The sequence below is a fragment of the Hippopotamus amphibius genome, chromosome 2, assembly GCF_030028045.1.
Source record: "Hippopotamus amphibius kiboko isolate mHipAmp2 chromosome 2, mHipAmp2.hap2, whole genome shotgun sequence".
NCBI classification, from domain to species: Eukaryota; Metazoa; Chordata; class Mammalia; order Artiodactyla; family Hippopotamidae; genus Hippopotamus; species Hippopotamus amphibius.
In genome coordinates, this window is record NC_080187.1 from 146835325 (window position 1) to 146850082 (window position 14758).

Below are 14758 nucleotides of genomic sequence, written 5' to 3' on the forward strand. Positions count from 1 at the left end.
GCCAATTCTTTACCCAGACATCAGGTGTTCTTTGTTTTGGGGAAAGCTTAGAGACCACTCTAACTTCAGCTCTTGGGTCATTTTACACGTTGCTTATTGCAATGGGGCGTTGGAAAGCTAGGACTTCAGGAAGGGGCTGCTACCTCTGTTTCTGACAAGGATGTTGTTCTTCCCAGTGACAGGTGGGGAGAAGAGGACCCTGTGCCTGGAGAACAGACAAGCCCCTGGAAGTGAAGACGAGCCCCACCCAGCGCCTGAGCCTCTTTGGCAGCCCCCTGTCGCAGAGTGTGCCCCCCGTGCCCGTGAGGAGATGCGGGACTTGGTCCATGCCCCGTTACCATTGACATGGAAACGCTCGAGCCTATGCAGCGAGGAGCAGGGCTCCCCGGAGGAGCTACGGCAGCGGGAAGCCACTGAGCCCCTGGTGGGGCGGGTGCTACCTGTGGGTGAGGTGGGTCTGCCCTGGAACCTTGGGCCCTTGCCCAAGCCCCGGCGGGAGCTGCGAAGGACCAGCCCAGGGATGATTGATGTCAGGAAAAACCCCCTGTAGGCCCTTGGGGCAGAGCCGGCCTTGGAGGGAGATTTGGAGCCTGCTGAAAGGTGCAATGTCAACGCTCCCTTCTGTGAAGGAGTCCTTACCTCAAACTCTAAACAAGGTCCTGATCTTTCTAATTGGAGTCAGCAAGTTTGGGCCACAGCCCAGAACTGGACTCAAATCACTTGCTTAAAAAAGATTTCTACCATTCATTTCCTTTAAGCTGCGGTACCCGATTGCCTCCTTTTGGTCTTTTTTTAATTTAATTTTTATTTTACATTAGAGTATGGTTGCTTTACAGTGTTGTATTAGTTGCAGGTGTCCAGCAAAGTGATTCAGTTATACTTATACATATATCTGTTCTTTTTCAGATTCTTTCCCCATATAGATTATTACAGATTATTGAGTAGAGTTCCCTGTGCTATGTAGTAGGTCCTTGTTGATTATTTTATAAATAGTAGTATGTATATGTTAATCCCAAACTCCTAATTTATCCCTCCCCTTACCTTCCCCTTACCTTTCCCCTTTGGTAACCATAAGTTTGTTTTCAAAGTCTGTGAGTCTGTTTCTGTTTTGTAAATAAGTTCATTTGTATCTTTTTTTTTTTTAGATTCCACATATAAGTGATATCATAGGATATTTGTCTTTCTGTCTGACTTACTTCACTTAGTATGATAATCTCTAGGCCCAACCATGTTGCTGCAAATGGCATTTCATTCTTTTTATGGCTGAGTAATATTCCATTGTAAATACGTACCACATCTTCTTTATCCATTCCTCTGCTGACGGACATTTAGGTTGCTTCCAAGTCTTGGCTGTTGTAAATAGTGCTGCAGTGGACATTGGGGTGCATGTATCTTTTTGAATTGCAGTTTTCTCCAGATTTATGCCTAGGAGTGGCATTGCTGGATCATATGGTAGTTCTATTTTTAGTTTTTTAAGGAACCTCCATACTGTTCTCCATAATGGTTGTATCGATTTACATTCTCAGCAACAGTATAGGAGGGGTTCCCTTTTCTCCACATCCTCTCCAGCATTTATTGTTTGTTGACTTTTTGATAATGGCCATTCTGACTGGTGTGACGTGATACCTCATTGCAGTTTTGATTTGCATTTCTCTGAACATCTTTTCATGTGCTTTTTGACCATCTGTATGTCTTCTTTGGAGAAATGTCTATGTAGCTCTTTTGCCCATTTTTTGATTGGTTTGTTTTTTTTGACATAGAGCTGCATGAGCTGTTTGTATATTTTGGAAATTAATTCCTTGTCAGTCACCTTGTTTGCAAATATTTTCTCCCATTCTGTGGGTTGTGTTTTCATTTTGTTTATGGGTTGTTTTTTTGTTGTTTTTTGCTGTGCAAAAGCTTTTAAGTTTAATTAGGTCCCATTTGTTTATTTTTGTTTTTATTTTCATTACTTTGGGAGAAGGATCCAAAAAGATATTGCTGTGATTTATGTCAGAGTGTTCTATGTTTTCCTCTAAGAGATTTATAGTACCCAGTCTTACATTTAGGTCTTTAATCCATTTTGAGTTTATTTTTGTGTATGGAATTAGAGAATGTCCTAGTTTCATTCTTCTACACGTAGCTGTCCAGTTTTCCCAGCACCAGTTATTGAAGAGACTTTTTTCCATTGTATGACCTTTTCTCCTTTGTTGTAGATTGTAGATCGTTGTTGACCATAGGTGTGTGGGTTTATTTTGGGGCTTTCTATACTGTTCCATTGATCTGTGTGTCTTTTTCTGTGCCAGTACCATACTGTTTTGATTACTGTAGCTTTGTAGTATAGTCTGAAGTCAAGGAGCCTGATTCCTTCAGCTCCATTTTTCTTTCTCAGGGTTGCTGTGGCTGTTCAGGGTCTTTTGCGTTTCCTTACAAATTGTAAAATTTCTTGTTCTAGTTCTGTGAAAAATGCCATTGGTAATTTGATAGTGATTGCATTGAATCTGTAATTGCCTTGGGTATTATAGTCATTTTGACAATATTGATTCTTCCAATCAAAGAACATGGTATGTCTCTCCATCTGTTTATGTCAGCTTCATTTTCTTTCATCATCATCTTATAGTTTTCAGAGTACAGGTCTTTTGCCTCCTTAGGTAGGTTTATTCCTAGGTATTTTATTCTTTTTGATGTGATGGTAAATGAGATTGTTTCCTTAATTTCTCTTTCTGATCTTTTGTTGTTCGTGTATAGAAATACAAGAGATTTCTGTGTATCAGTTTTGTATTCTGCCACCTTACTAAATTCACTGACGTGCTCTAGTAGTTTTCTGGTAGCATCTTTAGGATTTTGTATGTATAGTGTCATGTCATCTGCAAACAGTGACAGTTTTACTTCTTTTCCAATTTGGATTCCTTTTATTTCAGTTTCTTCTCAAATTGCTGGGGCTAGGACTTCCAAAACTATGTTGAATAAAAGTGGTGAAAGTGGACATCCTTGTTTTGTTCCTGATCTTAGAGGAAATGCTTTCAGCTTTTCATCATTGAGAATGATGTTAGCTATGGGTTTGTCATACATGGCCTTTATTATGTTGAGGTAGGTTCCCTCTATGCCCACTTTCTGGAGTTTTTATCATAAATGGGTGTTGTATTTTGTCAAAAGATTTTTCTGCATCTACTGAAATGGTCATGGTTTTTATTCTTCAGTTTGTTAATGTGGGTGTATCACACTGATTGATTTACAGATATGGAAAAATCCTTGCATCCCTGGGATAAATCCTATTTGATCATGGTGTATGATCTTTTCAATGTATCATTGGATTTGGTTTATTAGTATTTTGTTGAGGATTTTTGCGTCTATATTCATCAGTGATATTGGCCTGTAATTTTCTTTTTTTGTGTGTGGTATCTGTCTGGTTTTGGTATCAGCATGATGGTGGCCACATAGAATGAGTTTGGGAGTGTTCCTTCCTCTGCAATTTTTGGGAAGAGTTTGAGAAGGATAGATGTTGGCTCTTCTCTAAGTGTTTGATAGAATTCACCTGTGAAGCCATCTGGTCCTGGACTTTTGTTTATTGAAAGTTTTTAAATCATAGTTTCAATTTCAGTACTTGTGACTGGTCTGTTCTTATTTTCTATTTCTTCCTGTTTTAGTCTTGGAAGGTTGTACATTTCTAAGAAGTCCATTTCTTCTAGGTTATTTAATTAGCATATAGTTGCTTGTAGTAGTCTCTTATGATCCTTTGTATTTCAGTGGTGTCAGTTGTAACTTCTCTTTTTCATTTCTCATTTTATTGATTCGAGCCCTCTCCCTTTTTTTCTTGATGAGTCTGGCTAAAGCCTTATCAATTTTATCTTTCCAAAGAACCAGCTTTTAGTTTTATTGATCTTTTCCACTGTTTTCTTCATTGCTATTTTATTGATTTCTGCTCTGCTCTTTATGATTTCTTTCCTTCTACTAACTTTGGGTTTTGTTTGTTCTTTCTCTAGTTGCTTTAGGTGTAAAGTTAGGTTGTTTGAGATTTTTCGTGTTTCCTGAGGTAAGATAGTATTGCTAAAAACTTTCCTCTTATAACTGCTTTTGCTAGTCCCGTCGGTTTTGGATCATCGTGTTTTCGTTGTCATTTGTCTCTAGGTATTTTTTGACTGCCTCTTTGATTTCTTCAGTTATCCATTGATTGTTTAGTAATGTATTGTTTAGCTCCATGTATCTGCTTTTTAGTTTTCTCCCTGTAATTGATTTCTCTTCTTTTAAACAATATTTTATTATTTTTCTTATTTGGAAATGATAAAGTCATTCAATGAATTCCCATTATTTAATTTAGCAGAAGTCTAAAGTTTCAAGTTACCAAAAGCTTTTGGAATCAGTTTTTTAGTAGACATACCATAAAACATAATTATTCTTAAAAAGCCCCTGTAATTGATTTCTAATCTCATAGCATTGTGCTTGGAGGAGATGGTTGATATGTTTTCAGTTTTCTTAAATTTATGGAGGCTTGCTTTGTGGCCCAGCATGTTATCTATCCTGGAGAATGTTCCATGTGCACTTGAGAAGAATGTGTATTCTGCTGCTTTCAGGCCATCTGGTCTAATGTGTCATTTAAGTCCTGTTTCCTTATTGATTTTCTGTCTGGATGATATGTCCATTGATGTAAATGAGGTGTTAAAGTCCCCCACTATTATTGTATTACTGTCAATTTCTTCTTTTATAGCTGTTAGCATTTGCCTTATATATTGAGGTGCTCCTAGATTGGAGGCATATATAATTGTTATATCTTCTTGGATTGATCCCTTGATCATTTTGTAGTGTCCTTGTCTCTTGTAACAGTCTTTAAAGTCTATTTTGTCTGATACCCTAACCCTAACCCTATGAGTATTGTTACTCCAGCTTTCTTTTGATTTCCATTTGCATGGAATACCTTTTTCCATCCCCTCACTTTCAGTCTTTATCTGTCCCTAGATCTGAAGTGGGTCTCTTGTAGACAGCACATATACAGGTCTTGTTTTGGTATCCATTCAGCCAGTCTTTTGGTTGGCATATTTAATCCATTTACATTTAAGGAAATTATTGATATGTATGTTCTTATTGCCATCTTGTTAATTGTTTTGGATTTGTTTTTGTAGGTCTTTTTTCTTCCCTTCCCCTTTTTTCTGTTGTGATTTGATGTCTATCTTTAGTGTTGTGTTTAGACTGCTTTTTCTTTTCTATCTATTGTAGATTTTTGATTTGCAGTTATGAGGTTTTTATGTAGCAGTCTATATATATACAGGATTGTTTTAAGTTGCTGGTCTCTTAGTTTCAAACGCATTTCCATATCCTGCATTTGTACTCTCCTCACAATGCTGGTTTTGATATTTGTGGATGATTTTCTACCTTTACTATGTTTGCCTTTATCGGTGAGCTTTCCCATTTGTAATTTTCTTGTTTCTAGTTGTGGCCTTTTCTTTTCTGCCCCGATAAGTTCCATTAGCATTTGTTATAAAGCTGGTTTGGTGGTGCTGAATTGTTAGCTTTTGCTTGTCTGTAAATCTTTTGATTTCTCTGTCAAATTTTAATGAGAACCTTGCTGGGTAGAGTTATTCTTGGCTGTAGGTTTTTTCCTTTCATCACTTTATATTGTACCACTTCCTTCTGGTCTGCAGAGTTTCAGCTGAAAAAGCAGCTAACCTTATGAGGATTCCCTTGTATGTTGTTACTTTTCTCTTGTTGCTTTTAATATTTTCTCTTTGTCTTTAATATTTGTCAGTTTGATTAATATGTCTCAATGTGTTTCTCCTTGGGTTTATCCTGTATGGGACTCTCTGTGTGTCCTGGACTTGAGTGTTTCCTTTCCCATGTTAGGGAAGATTTCAATTATTATCTCTTCAATATTTTCTCAGGCCCTTTCTCTCTTCTCCTTCTGGGACTCTTATAATACACATTTAATGTTGTCCCAGAGGTCCCTGAAACTGTCATTTCTTTTCATCCTGTTTTCTTTGTTATTCTGCAGTGGTTTCCACTAATCTGTCTTCCTGCTCCTTTATTCATTCTTCTGTCTCATTTATTCTTATTGATTCTAGTTTATTTTTCATTTCAGTTATTGTATTTTTCATCTGTTTGTTCTTTAAAGCTTCTAGCTGTTTATTAAACATTTCTTGCATCCTCTTGGTATGTGCCTCCATTCTTTTTCCAAGATCTTAGATCATCTTTACTGTCATTATTCTGATTTCCTTTTCAGGGTGATTGCCTATTTCCACGTCACTTAGTTATTATTCTGGGGTTTCAACTTGTTCCTTCGTCTGGTACATATTTCTATGCTTTCATTTTGTCTAATTTTCTGTTTGTGGTCTCCTTTTCTCAGGCTGCAGGATTGTAATTCTTCTTGGTCCTGGTATCTGCCGCCTAGTGGGTGAGGCTGGTCTAAAAGGCTTGTGCAGGCTTCCTGGTGGGAGGGACTGGCGCCTGCCCACTGGTGGGTGGAGCTGGGTCTTGTCCCTCTGGTGGGCAGGGCCATGTCAAAGGTGTTTATATGCTGCTGTTGGCTTTGGATGACTTTAGACAGTCTGTCTGCTGATGAGTGGGGCTATATTCCCACTGTTGGTTGGCCTGAGGTATCCCAGGACTGGAGCCTGCTGGTTGTTGGGTGGGGCCAGGTCTTGGTGCCAAAATGGTGACCTCTGGGAGAGCTCACACCAATGAGTATTCCCTGGGACATCTGCCACCAGTGTCCTTACCCCCCACAGTGAGCCACAGCTGACCCCCACCTTCCCAGGAGATTCTCTAAGGCCCACAGGTAGGTCTGGTCCAGGCTCTAATGGAGTCACTGCTTTGCCCTGGACTCCAGTGCTTGTGAAACTTTGTGTGCACCCTCCAAGAGTGAAGTCTCTGTTTCCCCCAGTCCTGTGGATCTCCTGCACTCAAGCACAGCTGGCCATCAAAGCCAAATGCTCTAGGGGCTCCTACTTCTGATGCCAGACCCCCAGGCTGGTGAGCCTGATGTGGGGCTCAGACTCTTACTCCTGTGGAAGAACCTCTGCAGGTATGGGATTTGATTATATTGCTAAAGCACCCTCCTACTGTCTTGGGGCTTCTTCTTGGTCTTTGGGTGTAGAATATCTTTTTTGGTAGGTTTGAGTCTTTTCTTGATGGCTGTTCAGCAATCAGTTGTGATTTTGGCATTTTTGTGAGAGGAGATGAGCTCAAGTCCTACTCTGTCTGCCATCTTGTCTCTCTCCCTCTGCCACCTTTTCACTTGAGTTTCAGGACGTTTCTGGTCTCATGTTGATGTGTGTGTGCTGTTCTGAAATTTAGCCAAGGCTTGTCACAGAACAGTTAATGGCAACAGCATTGTGGTTTAAATGGTTTTATGTATATGGGGGCAGGGGGTGGGGAGTGGGGAATGGAAAGCTTAGCAGTTTTAGGATTTTCTAAAACCATTTTATAATAAATGAAAATAATCTCTGGAGGGAAAAATGGGAGTTTTCACTTAGAGTTTGATTTATAAGATCATAGTAGGACTGGGGTTTGGTAACACAACAGGCTTGAAAGTTTTTCAGAGACCATGAGACAGTTCTGAATCAGCTTTCACTGTTAGCCAAGCCCCTGGCCGAAACTTGACAGCAAACTGGTCCACAGGGTGCTCTGGGCAGACCCATGACTCAGGTGAGTCTCCCTGTGAATGACGGGAACTGTGCCAGGGACACCCTGACTCCCAGGGCAGACTTTGAGATGTGACTGTTCCAGAAACCACTAGAGCTGGACTATGGTCAATATTTAACCTCAGGCTGGAATGTTACACAGAAATGCATTGAATGCTAAGTAGCTAGAGATGATTTTATTGTTACATGGGGAATGCAAAACATTTATTCTGCCCCCATGACACAGACTTCTGTTTTGTGTATGTTGCTTCTATCTCCAAGCAGTGCCTCTGTCTTGGGGTCCCAGCCTTATAGCAGCTCCACAAGGAATTGATGTAGGGGTCTTCTCCCATTTTGCAAGTGAAGCAGAGTGGTTTGAACTTGCCAGGCTCACAGTTGGGGTGAGGCTGGAATGGGATCCTGATCTTACAGTTCCTTGTCTGGTTCCTGACTCCCAGGCTACTTCTGAGTTACACCACCAGCCATACCACCCTACTAAGGCAGGGCAGGCATTGTGGGTTAGGGCTGGGCTTGGGGGTGGATGGATTCCATGAGGTGGGTTTGAAAACCCAAAGGCATTCTAGTGGGTATCTGAAAGCTGATTATGGTAAAGGAGGCTTGGGACCAGGCCCCCAGTTTCTTTATGCCCTTGGGGACCTGGCTGACCTCACTGTCATATTTTAAATTTCTTCAGTTCCATTAAGCCCTGGTTATTCATGTTTCTGTGCAGCAAGCTGAGGGTTGCATATGACGAGCAGACCACTAGGGCCCTGGCTCAGATGAACTGGGTTTCTGGGTATGTTACTAAGAATTCTTTTATGGTACATGTCTGGAATTCCTTGTACGTCCAGAGAAAACTGCCCTCAGAGCACTTCTGTCAGGAAGTGAGGTGGCTCTGGGCAAGCTCAGTAGTGTCTGTAGTTATAAGTCCCCTGACCAGTTCCATTGTAATTAGCTAATCAACTTCTTCCGTGAATAAGTTCTGCTGATGGGGCGTCTCCTGGAGAATGCTCGGCTGAAAGGAGAGTCTTCTGCCGTGGTGGAAAATACATCCACATCCTCATCTAGAAAAAGGCAGAAAGACTTAGCATGCAGTAAGTAACTGAGAATAGAACAAAAGAAAATGAGCTTTAACTGCAGAGTTACACATGAAGACAGACTTAAGAAAACCAGCACTGCCTGTAGGTTCTCTAATCCTGCAGAAACATCACCTGTACTTTTTCAAGGCTCTCCACCCTTAATGTCAGCACTGAGCTGACAGCAACAAGTAATTGTGAAAATTCAGAATACCCATGGCACTTCAGTTCAATACTTTGCACATCCTTTTTGTCTCAGATCTGTGAGGGTTTTGCAATTTTGCCTGATTTATATCATGGTCTTGAGGAAAGAGAACCACTGAAGACCCCTGCCTCCTACACTCCCCCTTCAGTTCTAGCAGAAGGAAACCTCTCTAACCAGTGCAGTTAACAGGTTGAATCCAATTCCTTCCAGGTGGAGTCGAGGGGAATCCTGATTAAAATAGCCAGTCCTTTCTCAGACTGAACATATGGAAACACAGGGGTATATAACCTCTGCGGGGAAACAGCTGGCTCTACACACACCACCTACCACTCGTGCTGCTGTCCCCAGATCCCAGTGACCACAGAAAAGCAGTAAGTGATTGTATACCCATTTCTGTCACTGTCTTCAAGAAGCTAAAGTAACTTGATAGGATCTTAAGGGTGTTTTTTGTTCAAGTGCATTAAAGTCCTAAAGTATTTCTCTGGGAAGGGCACATGACACTGCAGGGGTAAAACTGTCCCAAACTGGGGCAGTCCCTACAACTCTTCCAAGATTCAACTGCCTGAAAACCCCAAGCTAACTTGGAATAGAGCTAACCAAAGGATGGAAGTTTGATCCTGGTAACGTCTCCAGGACCTTCAACAAATTACCTCTGGCGTCTTTACACTGAGAGGAGGGCGTCTTCCCCTGGAACAGCAGTGGAGAGTGGGTCAGCGCCTGCAGACCACTGGCAGAGAGGCAGCTCCGCATGGTACAGCCAGGAGATGGGGTGGCACCTGAAGCAACGGCACAGTCAGCACAGCCTGCAGCCCCAACAAGGAAGCCCAAGCCTTCCAGAGAAGTGTCTCCACAGCACCTCCTTGCCAAACCACCCGACAGAGCAGACTCACCAGAAACAAACACCTCTTCGTCTGCTGCCGAGGGAAGCTGTCGCACGCTCGTGCCTGGAGACCAGTCTTCACTCTTACCGATTTCTGAGTCTCCTCTCTGCTTGTCACAGATTCTTTTGGTTTGACACTCAGCCTCCTCTTTGGCAGAAAGGAGTCTCTTCCTAGATCCCAACCCAAACTGTCCCCAGGAGAAGGCTTCCTCAGCCTTAGGCATACTGTCCCTGGGAGGCGACTGGTCTGGCAGCTGACACACTCCCTCAAGCTCAAAATCCCCCAGGATGGGGGTCTTGGTGATGCTGAGCTCAAGGCCTCGCTCCTTTCCCTCCGACTCCAGCAGTGACACTCCCCCAGGAAGGTCTGTACTGACCTCACTCCTCCCAGCAGAAGAGCCAAGGCTGCAGTCCACTGCCCTTTTCCTGCGGGGCCAGTCTTTAATTGTGTCAGGAGTTGTTTTCCCACTGTGCTTGGGGGATGGTGTCCAAGGAACCCCGACTTCTGTCTGAAATGGAGAGGGGGTACTAGAGGGGCAGTGGGTGGGGGTACAGGACTGGCAGATATAGGTCTGTCCCCCACTCTTGCCAGGAGTGCTGTGCGAGGGGCGAAGGCAGGGGGGTGACAGGTAGGTGGCTTCAGGTTTGCCTGAGGACTTGCTGGCCCTGGGCACACTGAGACCAGGGAGGGAACTCTCCTCTCCCAGAGAGCTCTCTTCCCTTCTCAGGGGCTCGGCTTCTGACAGAGAGCTGGGGTCTATCTTTTTAATTCGAAGCTTGGGAAGGCCAGAAGCTTGCATCTCCAGCTCAACCTCATAGGTCTGTGGGCTGGCAGAGGCTCTGGAGGGCCAGGCTGACACCTGCAGTTTCTCTAGTTGAGCAGCAGCCTGGCGCTGCTTCCTGTCTGCGGTGCAGCGCAGGTCATAGGAGGGTGTCAGGGGAGAGCTGGGCCCAGAGGAAGGAGAAGAGGGAGGAATCCCGGGGTTATACAGAGACGGCTTCTCATAAGTACCTGTCCTTGACCCCTCACCTTCTTCCTCTGGTGAAATGTTGCTTTTTAAGTTATCACTGCTATGGTGCTCAGCTTCATCCAGGAGAGTGAGATACTCCGTGTCTCTTGCAATAAGCAAAGGAGAGGATGTATGCCAGTCACTCCCAAAGCTAGTCCCAGGGTAACTATGTCTTTCAGGAGAAGACGGAGGAGAGAGAGTCACTTCCTTCTGGTTCTTTCTAGTGTCTGTGACGGCAGCTGGGTTGTCAGTTACGGCAACCCTCAGAGCAGCAGAGCTGTTAGGCTGGCCCTCCAGGAAGTTTCTTCCTGTTTTAGAGGTATTTTTATGCTTTTTCCCAATTTTAGAAGGGGGTAGAGGGGGCAGGGGGTCAGATTTAGCTATCTGTGAGGCTTTAGGGGGAGTCGAGGGAACAGGACAGGAGGGAGATGTGGCTACGCTGGGTGATTTCTGGGCCTCTTGCCAATCCCGTTCTCCAGAGGGAGGAGATTCTACAGAAAATTTCCCAAATGGACTCTTCTTGGAAATATCACGTGAAGGAGAGGTAACAAGTTTCTTTGGAGAAGTCAAAACTGTGTTCCCTGGTCTCTCTCGGGTTCTGACAGCTTCATCATTCCACAGCTGCGCCAGTTTCTCTGCCTGAGACGCTCCGGAGCCACGGGGGAGTTGGTGTTTCTGACTTGGAGATGTGCCCATGAGGGCAGCTTGTCTTCGGACTCCTGAGGCTGCTGCCCTCAGAGGTGTTTGAGGAGAGTATCTGATGGGAGTCAGACACTCACTCCTGGTCTGGGCAGTTACCGAAACCAGGGCTGCCGGACAGGAGGTGCTTTCTGGACTGGAATTCACCAAAGGTGGCCAAGTAGAATTCTGTAAAAATCTAGGTGGCTGACCACTTTGTCTTTGAGGAGTTCTCAGTAACTTTTCAAGAGGAGAGGCACCTTCTGCCAGGGAGTGTCCTTTCCGAGGAGTGACTTTTGGTCGAGATGGTGAATCCCAACCGTGTGAGGAGGAGTCTTTTAAGAATTCCTTAAAAATGACCTGTTTGGCAGGGGTCAGTTCCGCAGGGGATTTCTGCAGCCTTTCAGGAGTGTGCAATGGAGTTTGTGGTGTACGAGGGAACTTTCTTGGTGTAGCTTTAGAAGAGCTTGGAGACTTCCAGTAACTCTTCTCAGGAGTCTGTAAAGAGAGATACTTATTTCAGTGCTCGAACATCATAACTCATATTCTCTGAAGAGTGCTTTAATAATGTCTAAGATGATTAAAAAGTCAAATGGGAGATTTATAGTCAGCCAAAGGAATGATCTTAAATTGGATTTCATATAGTGACACATTTCCACTTCTAAAACATGACCCAGATTTTACTTGTCCACTTTTCCTAGCACCAAGCACTGTATCCAATTTTAGTTTCTTCTCCTAAGACAAGCAGTTTTAGTAATTTGCACACTACAGCTAAAACATGCTTTGTCTCTATCACTCCACTACTCACAGCTATCTTTTTCTTCAATGAGGCAACTATTTCTGATCTTTGCCTAAAGTTACCTTTAGGAGGCACAGCATCTGCTGTTCACCCACATTCAACATGTGCTTTTAAGTACCTGTTATGTGCCAGGCAATGTGTGTGCAGGAGGAGGCTGGGAGGATGAGGTGGAACATGGAATATATGAATATATAAGGCACAGCACAGCATCAACATCTCAGAAAGAAAACTCCAACAAAAAAACTAACCTTCCTTCTTGCAAAAATACTCCAATAGGTAAGGGGGTCTGAAACCTATTGTTTAATCTCAACATCTCAAGGGAGTCCTGGTCTAGTTGGCATTTCATGTGAGGTACAGACAGATGATAACACAATGCAATGACAGGGGCAGGCATGGGGCAATACAGGAGCACCGGGACGGTTGGCTATCTAACCCAGCAAGGGGGAGAGAGAGGGAACAGGAATAGCAAGACAGGTTAAAGAATGGGTATCAGCAGGTGAAGACCAAAGGGGGGAAAGTGGGGGAGAGGGAACGTTAGGCATAGAAAACAGTATGAGCAAAGGCACAAAAGCCAAAAACAGCAGTTGTGTGCGTCCTGAGGCTGCTGGGAAGGTGGAGTGTGAAGCAGAGACAGGTGAGCAGGGATCAGAGCACAGAGGTCCTTGCCTGTCCAGGGAAGAGACTGAACATGGTCCTATAGATCTGTGGTTTTCAAACCCTTCCCCACAGTTCCCTCCACATCCTCGCCCATCCTCTAAGCAGTTTTGGGGTTTCCAAACAAAGATTATTATCTTTGGACACAGGGTTCCATTTTAGGAAAACTTAGAAAACCTTGTTTTAACAGATGAGTCTATAGAGCTTCAAGCAAAATGATGCAGTCAAAGAAGCATCTGATGGGGTCCCAAAGGTCCCTCTGACCTCTGGGGACAGGATGGATTTGAGAGGGCAAAGGCTATTGTAGTGTTCCAGGCAGAACTAATCTAGGGCAGGAACTGCAGGGATGGAGAAGAGGGATGGGTATAAGATAGTCTGTCAATAAAATGGGCAGGACTGATTGATTAGCCAAGCCTGAGGAGAAGGAGAAGACCAGGATGACTCCCAGGTTTCCAATATGGGTGACTGGATTGAGTGGGCAATCTAAAAGAAACAGATGAATGCTACTCCACATTTAAGATATATACGTTTAGTGTCCAATATAAATGGAAGATGAAGCCAAGGGAGTAGATGAGGTCTTTCTATCTCCTCCCCGCCACCTCGGCCTCAGCCCAACTGCTACCTTAAGTCCCCGTGTACCCAATAATCATTAGAGTCAACCCCAACCACCTCAAATCTCTATTATTATCTCTCTTCCCTCCTGGACTCAGTGGCTTTCCTTGTCCATGTCTATATGTTCCCCAAGCTATACTATTTTAAACATCATAGTAATTTTGTACCTGATAAGCTGTAGGTATTTCAGAACTCAATGTGCTTCCTGAAGGCCATTTAGTTCGAGCTGAACCCTTCTCTGAGGGACTGATCATCTCAGACACTGCCCCAAAAAGAAGCCTCTTGGGAGACCGAATACTTTGGATCGGAGAATTTTCTCTTTGGTCTGCAAGTCAAAAGCAGTGACAATTTTTAATTCTCTCTCAGCTCCTGTGCCCCCTCCCCTCTTCCGTTCCCCCAGGCCAAATACTCATAAAACAGCCAGTCCATACAAGAAAGATGACAATTTTTGAAAGCAACTGGGGGAAAATCCCACCTAATTATGACAGCCGTGGCAATAATTGCTGCCTTCTTAAATTTTAAAACTGCATATCAAGCCCAGTCCCTATGTTAGGAGATGTAGATAACTGAAATAATTTAACTGGCAAAGACAAATATAAAAACACACATCTGATGATCCAAGCTAATAATGGATTAAAGGATGAAGAACAAACAGCACCTTCAACCTGGGGACACCCTTCTGTAGAATCTGAACATATGGTGGAAATTACAGGTAATTTCCTCTTGAATGAATGAATCATCTACAAGGACAGTATGGACAACCAGCCGTAGGAATCCAAAGGGATGACTGATTACAGTGGCCATGGATTGTTCATCTAGTCATCACTCTGAACCTCAAATATTTATACCTATTCTATTTCTCCAAAGTCAAATTTCATTCTTTTCTCAACAACACGTCTCACCAAGTTCGAACAGACATCTGAAGACAGGTAGGCAACCGTGTTACCTGACTTGAGTTGCTGGAATGAGTAAACTCTTTGTATACTTCGAGATTTTGGCTGAGACACAGAGTAGAAGGAACCAGAATTTGTCCTGCTGAATGCCAACTGCTTGATTCGAGGACTTCGTCTCAAACTTACTTCTACAAGACCAGAATCACAGTTAGTAACCAAGAGGAAATGCAAGCTCCATGTTTCCCCACATATGAAATGGGTAAGATTTATGTAACACCATGTACAAGATGGAAATTTGACAAGCTGTTGGCTTTGAGATCTCTGAAGTGTGACAAAGCTAAGAGGGATATGATACGTGGCCC

The 14758-nt window shown here is 43.4% G+C and overlaps 2 protein-coding genes across 9 annotated transcripts in view; one reads left to right on the forward strand and one right to left on the reverse strand.

The window, feature by feature from the left end:
- Window positions 1-14758, forward strand: part of KIF7 (kinesin family member 7) — a 40718-nt gene that overhangs the window by 15609 nt on the left and 10351 nt on the right. For 2 of the 6 annotated variants that reach the window (XM_057720084.1, XM_057720085.1), the window contains exons 19-20: window positions 177-451; window positions 9081-9241. In XM_057720084.1, the coding sequence (XP_057576067.1) occupies window positions 177-451; window positions 9081-9131 (326 nt within the window). In that variant the 3' untranslated portion in view covers window positions 9132-9241. Of the gene's footprint in view, window positions 1-176; window positions 7506-9080; window positions 9242-14758 lie in introns of those variants that run through there. The other 4 variants (XM_057720081.1, XM_057720082.1, XM_057720086.1 and 1 more) reach the window with 3 other exon arrangements.
- TICRR (TOPBP1 interacting checkpoint and replication regulator) overlaps window positions 7754-14758 on the reverse strand; it is a 43996-nt gene continuing 36991 nt past the window's right edge. For all 3 annotated transcript variants that reach the window (XM_057720079.1, XM_057720078.1, XM_057720080.1), the window contains 5 exons: window positions 14450-14584; window positions 13671-13828; window positions 9761-11936; window positions 9521-9646; window positions 7754-8653 (listed from right to left, as the gene is read on the reverse strand). In XM_057720079.1, the coding sequence (XP_057576062.1) occupies window positions 8541-8653; window positions 9521-9646; window positions 9761-11936; window positions 13671-13828; window positions 14450-14584 (2708 nt within the window). In that variant the 3' untranslated portion in view covers window positions 7754-8540. The remainder of the gene's footprint in view (window positions 8654-9520; window positions 9647-9760; window positions 11937-13670; window positions 13829-14449; window positions 14585-14758) is intronic.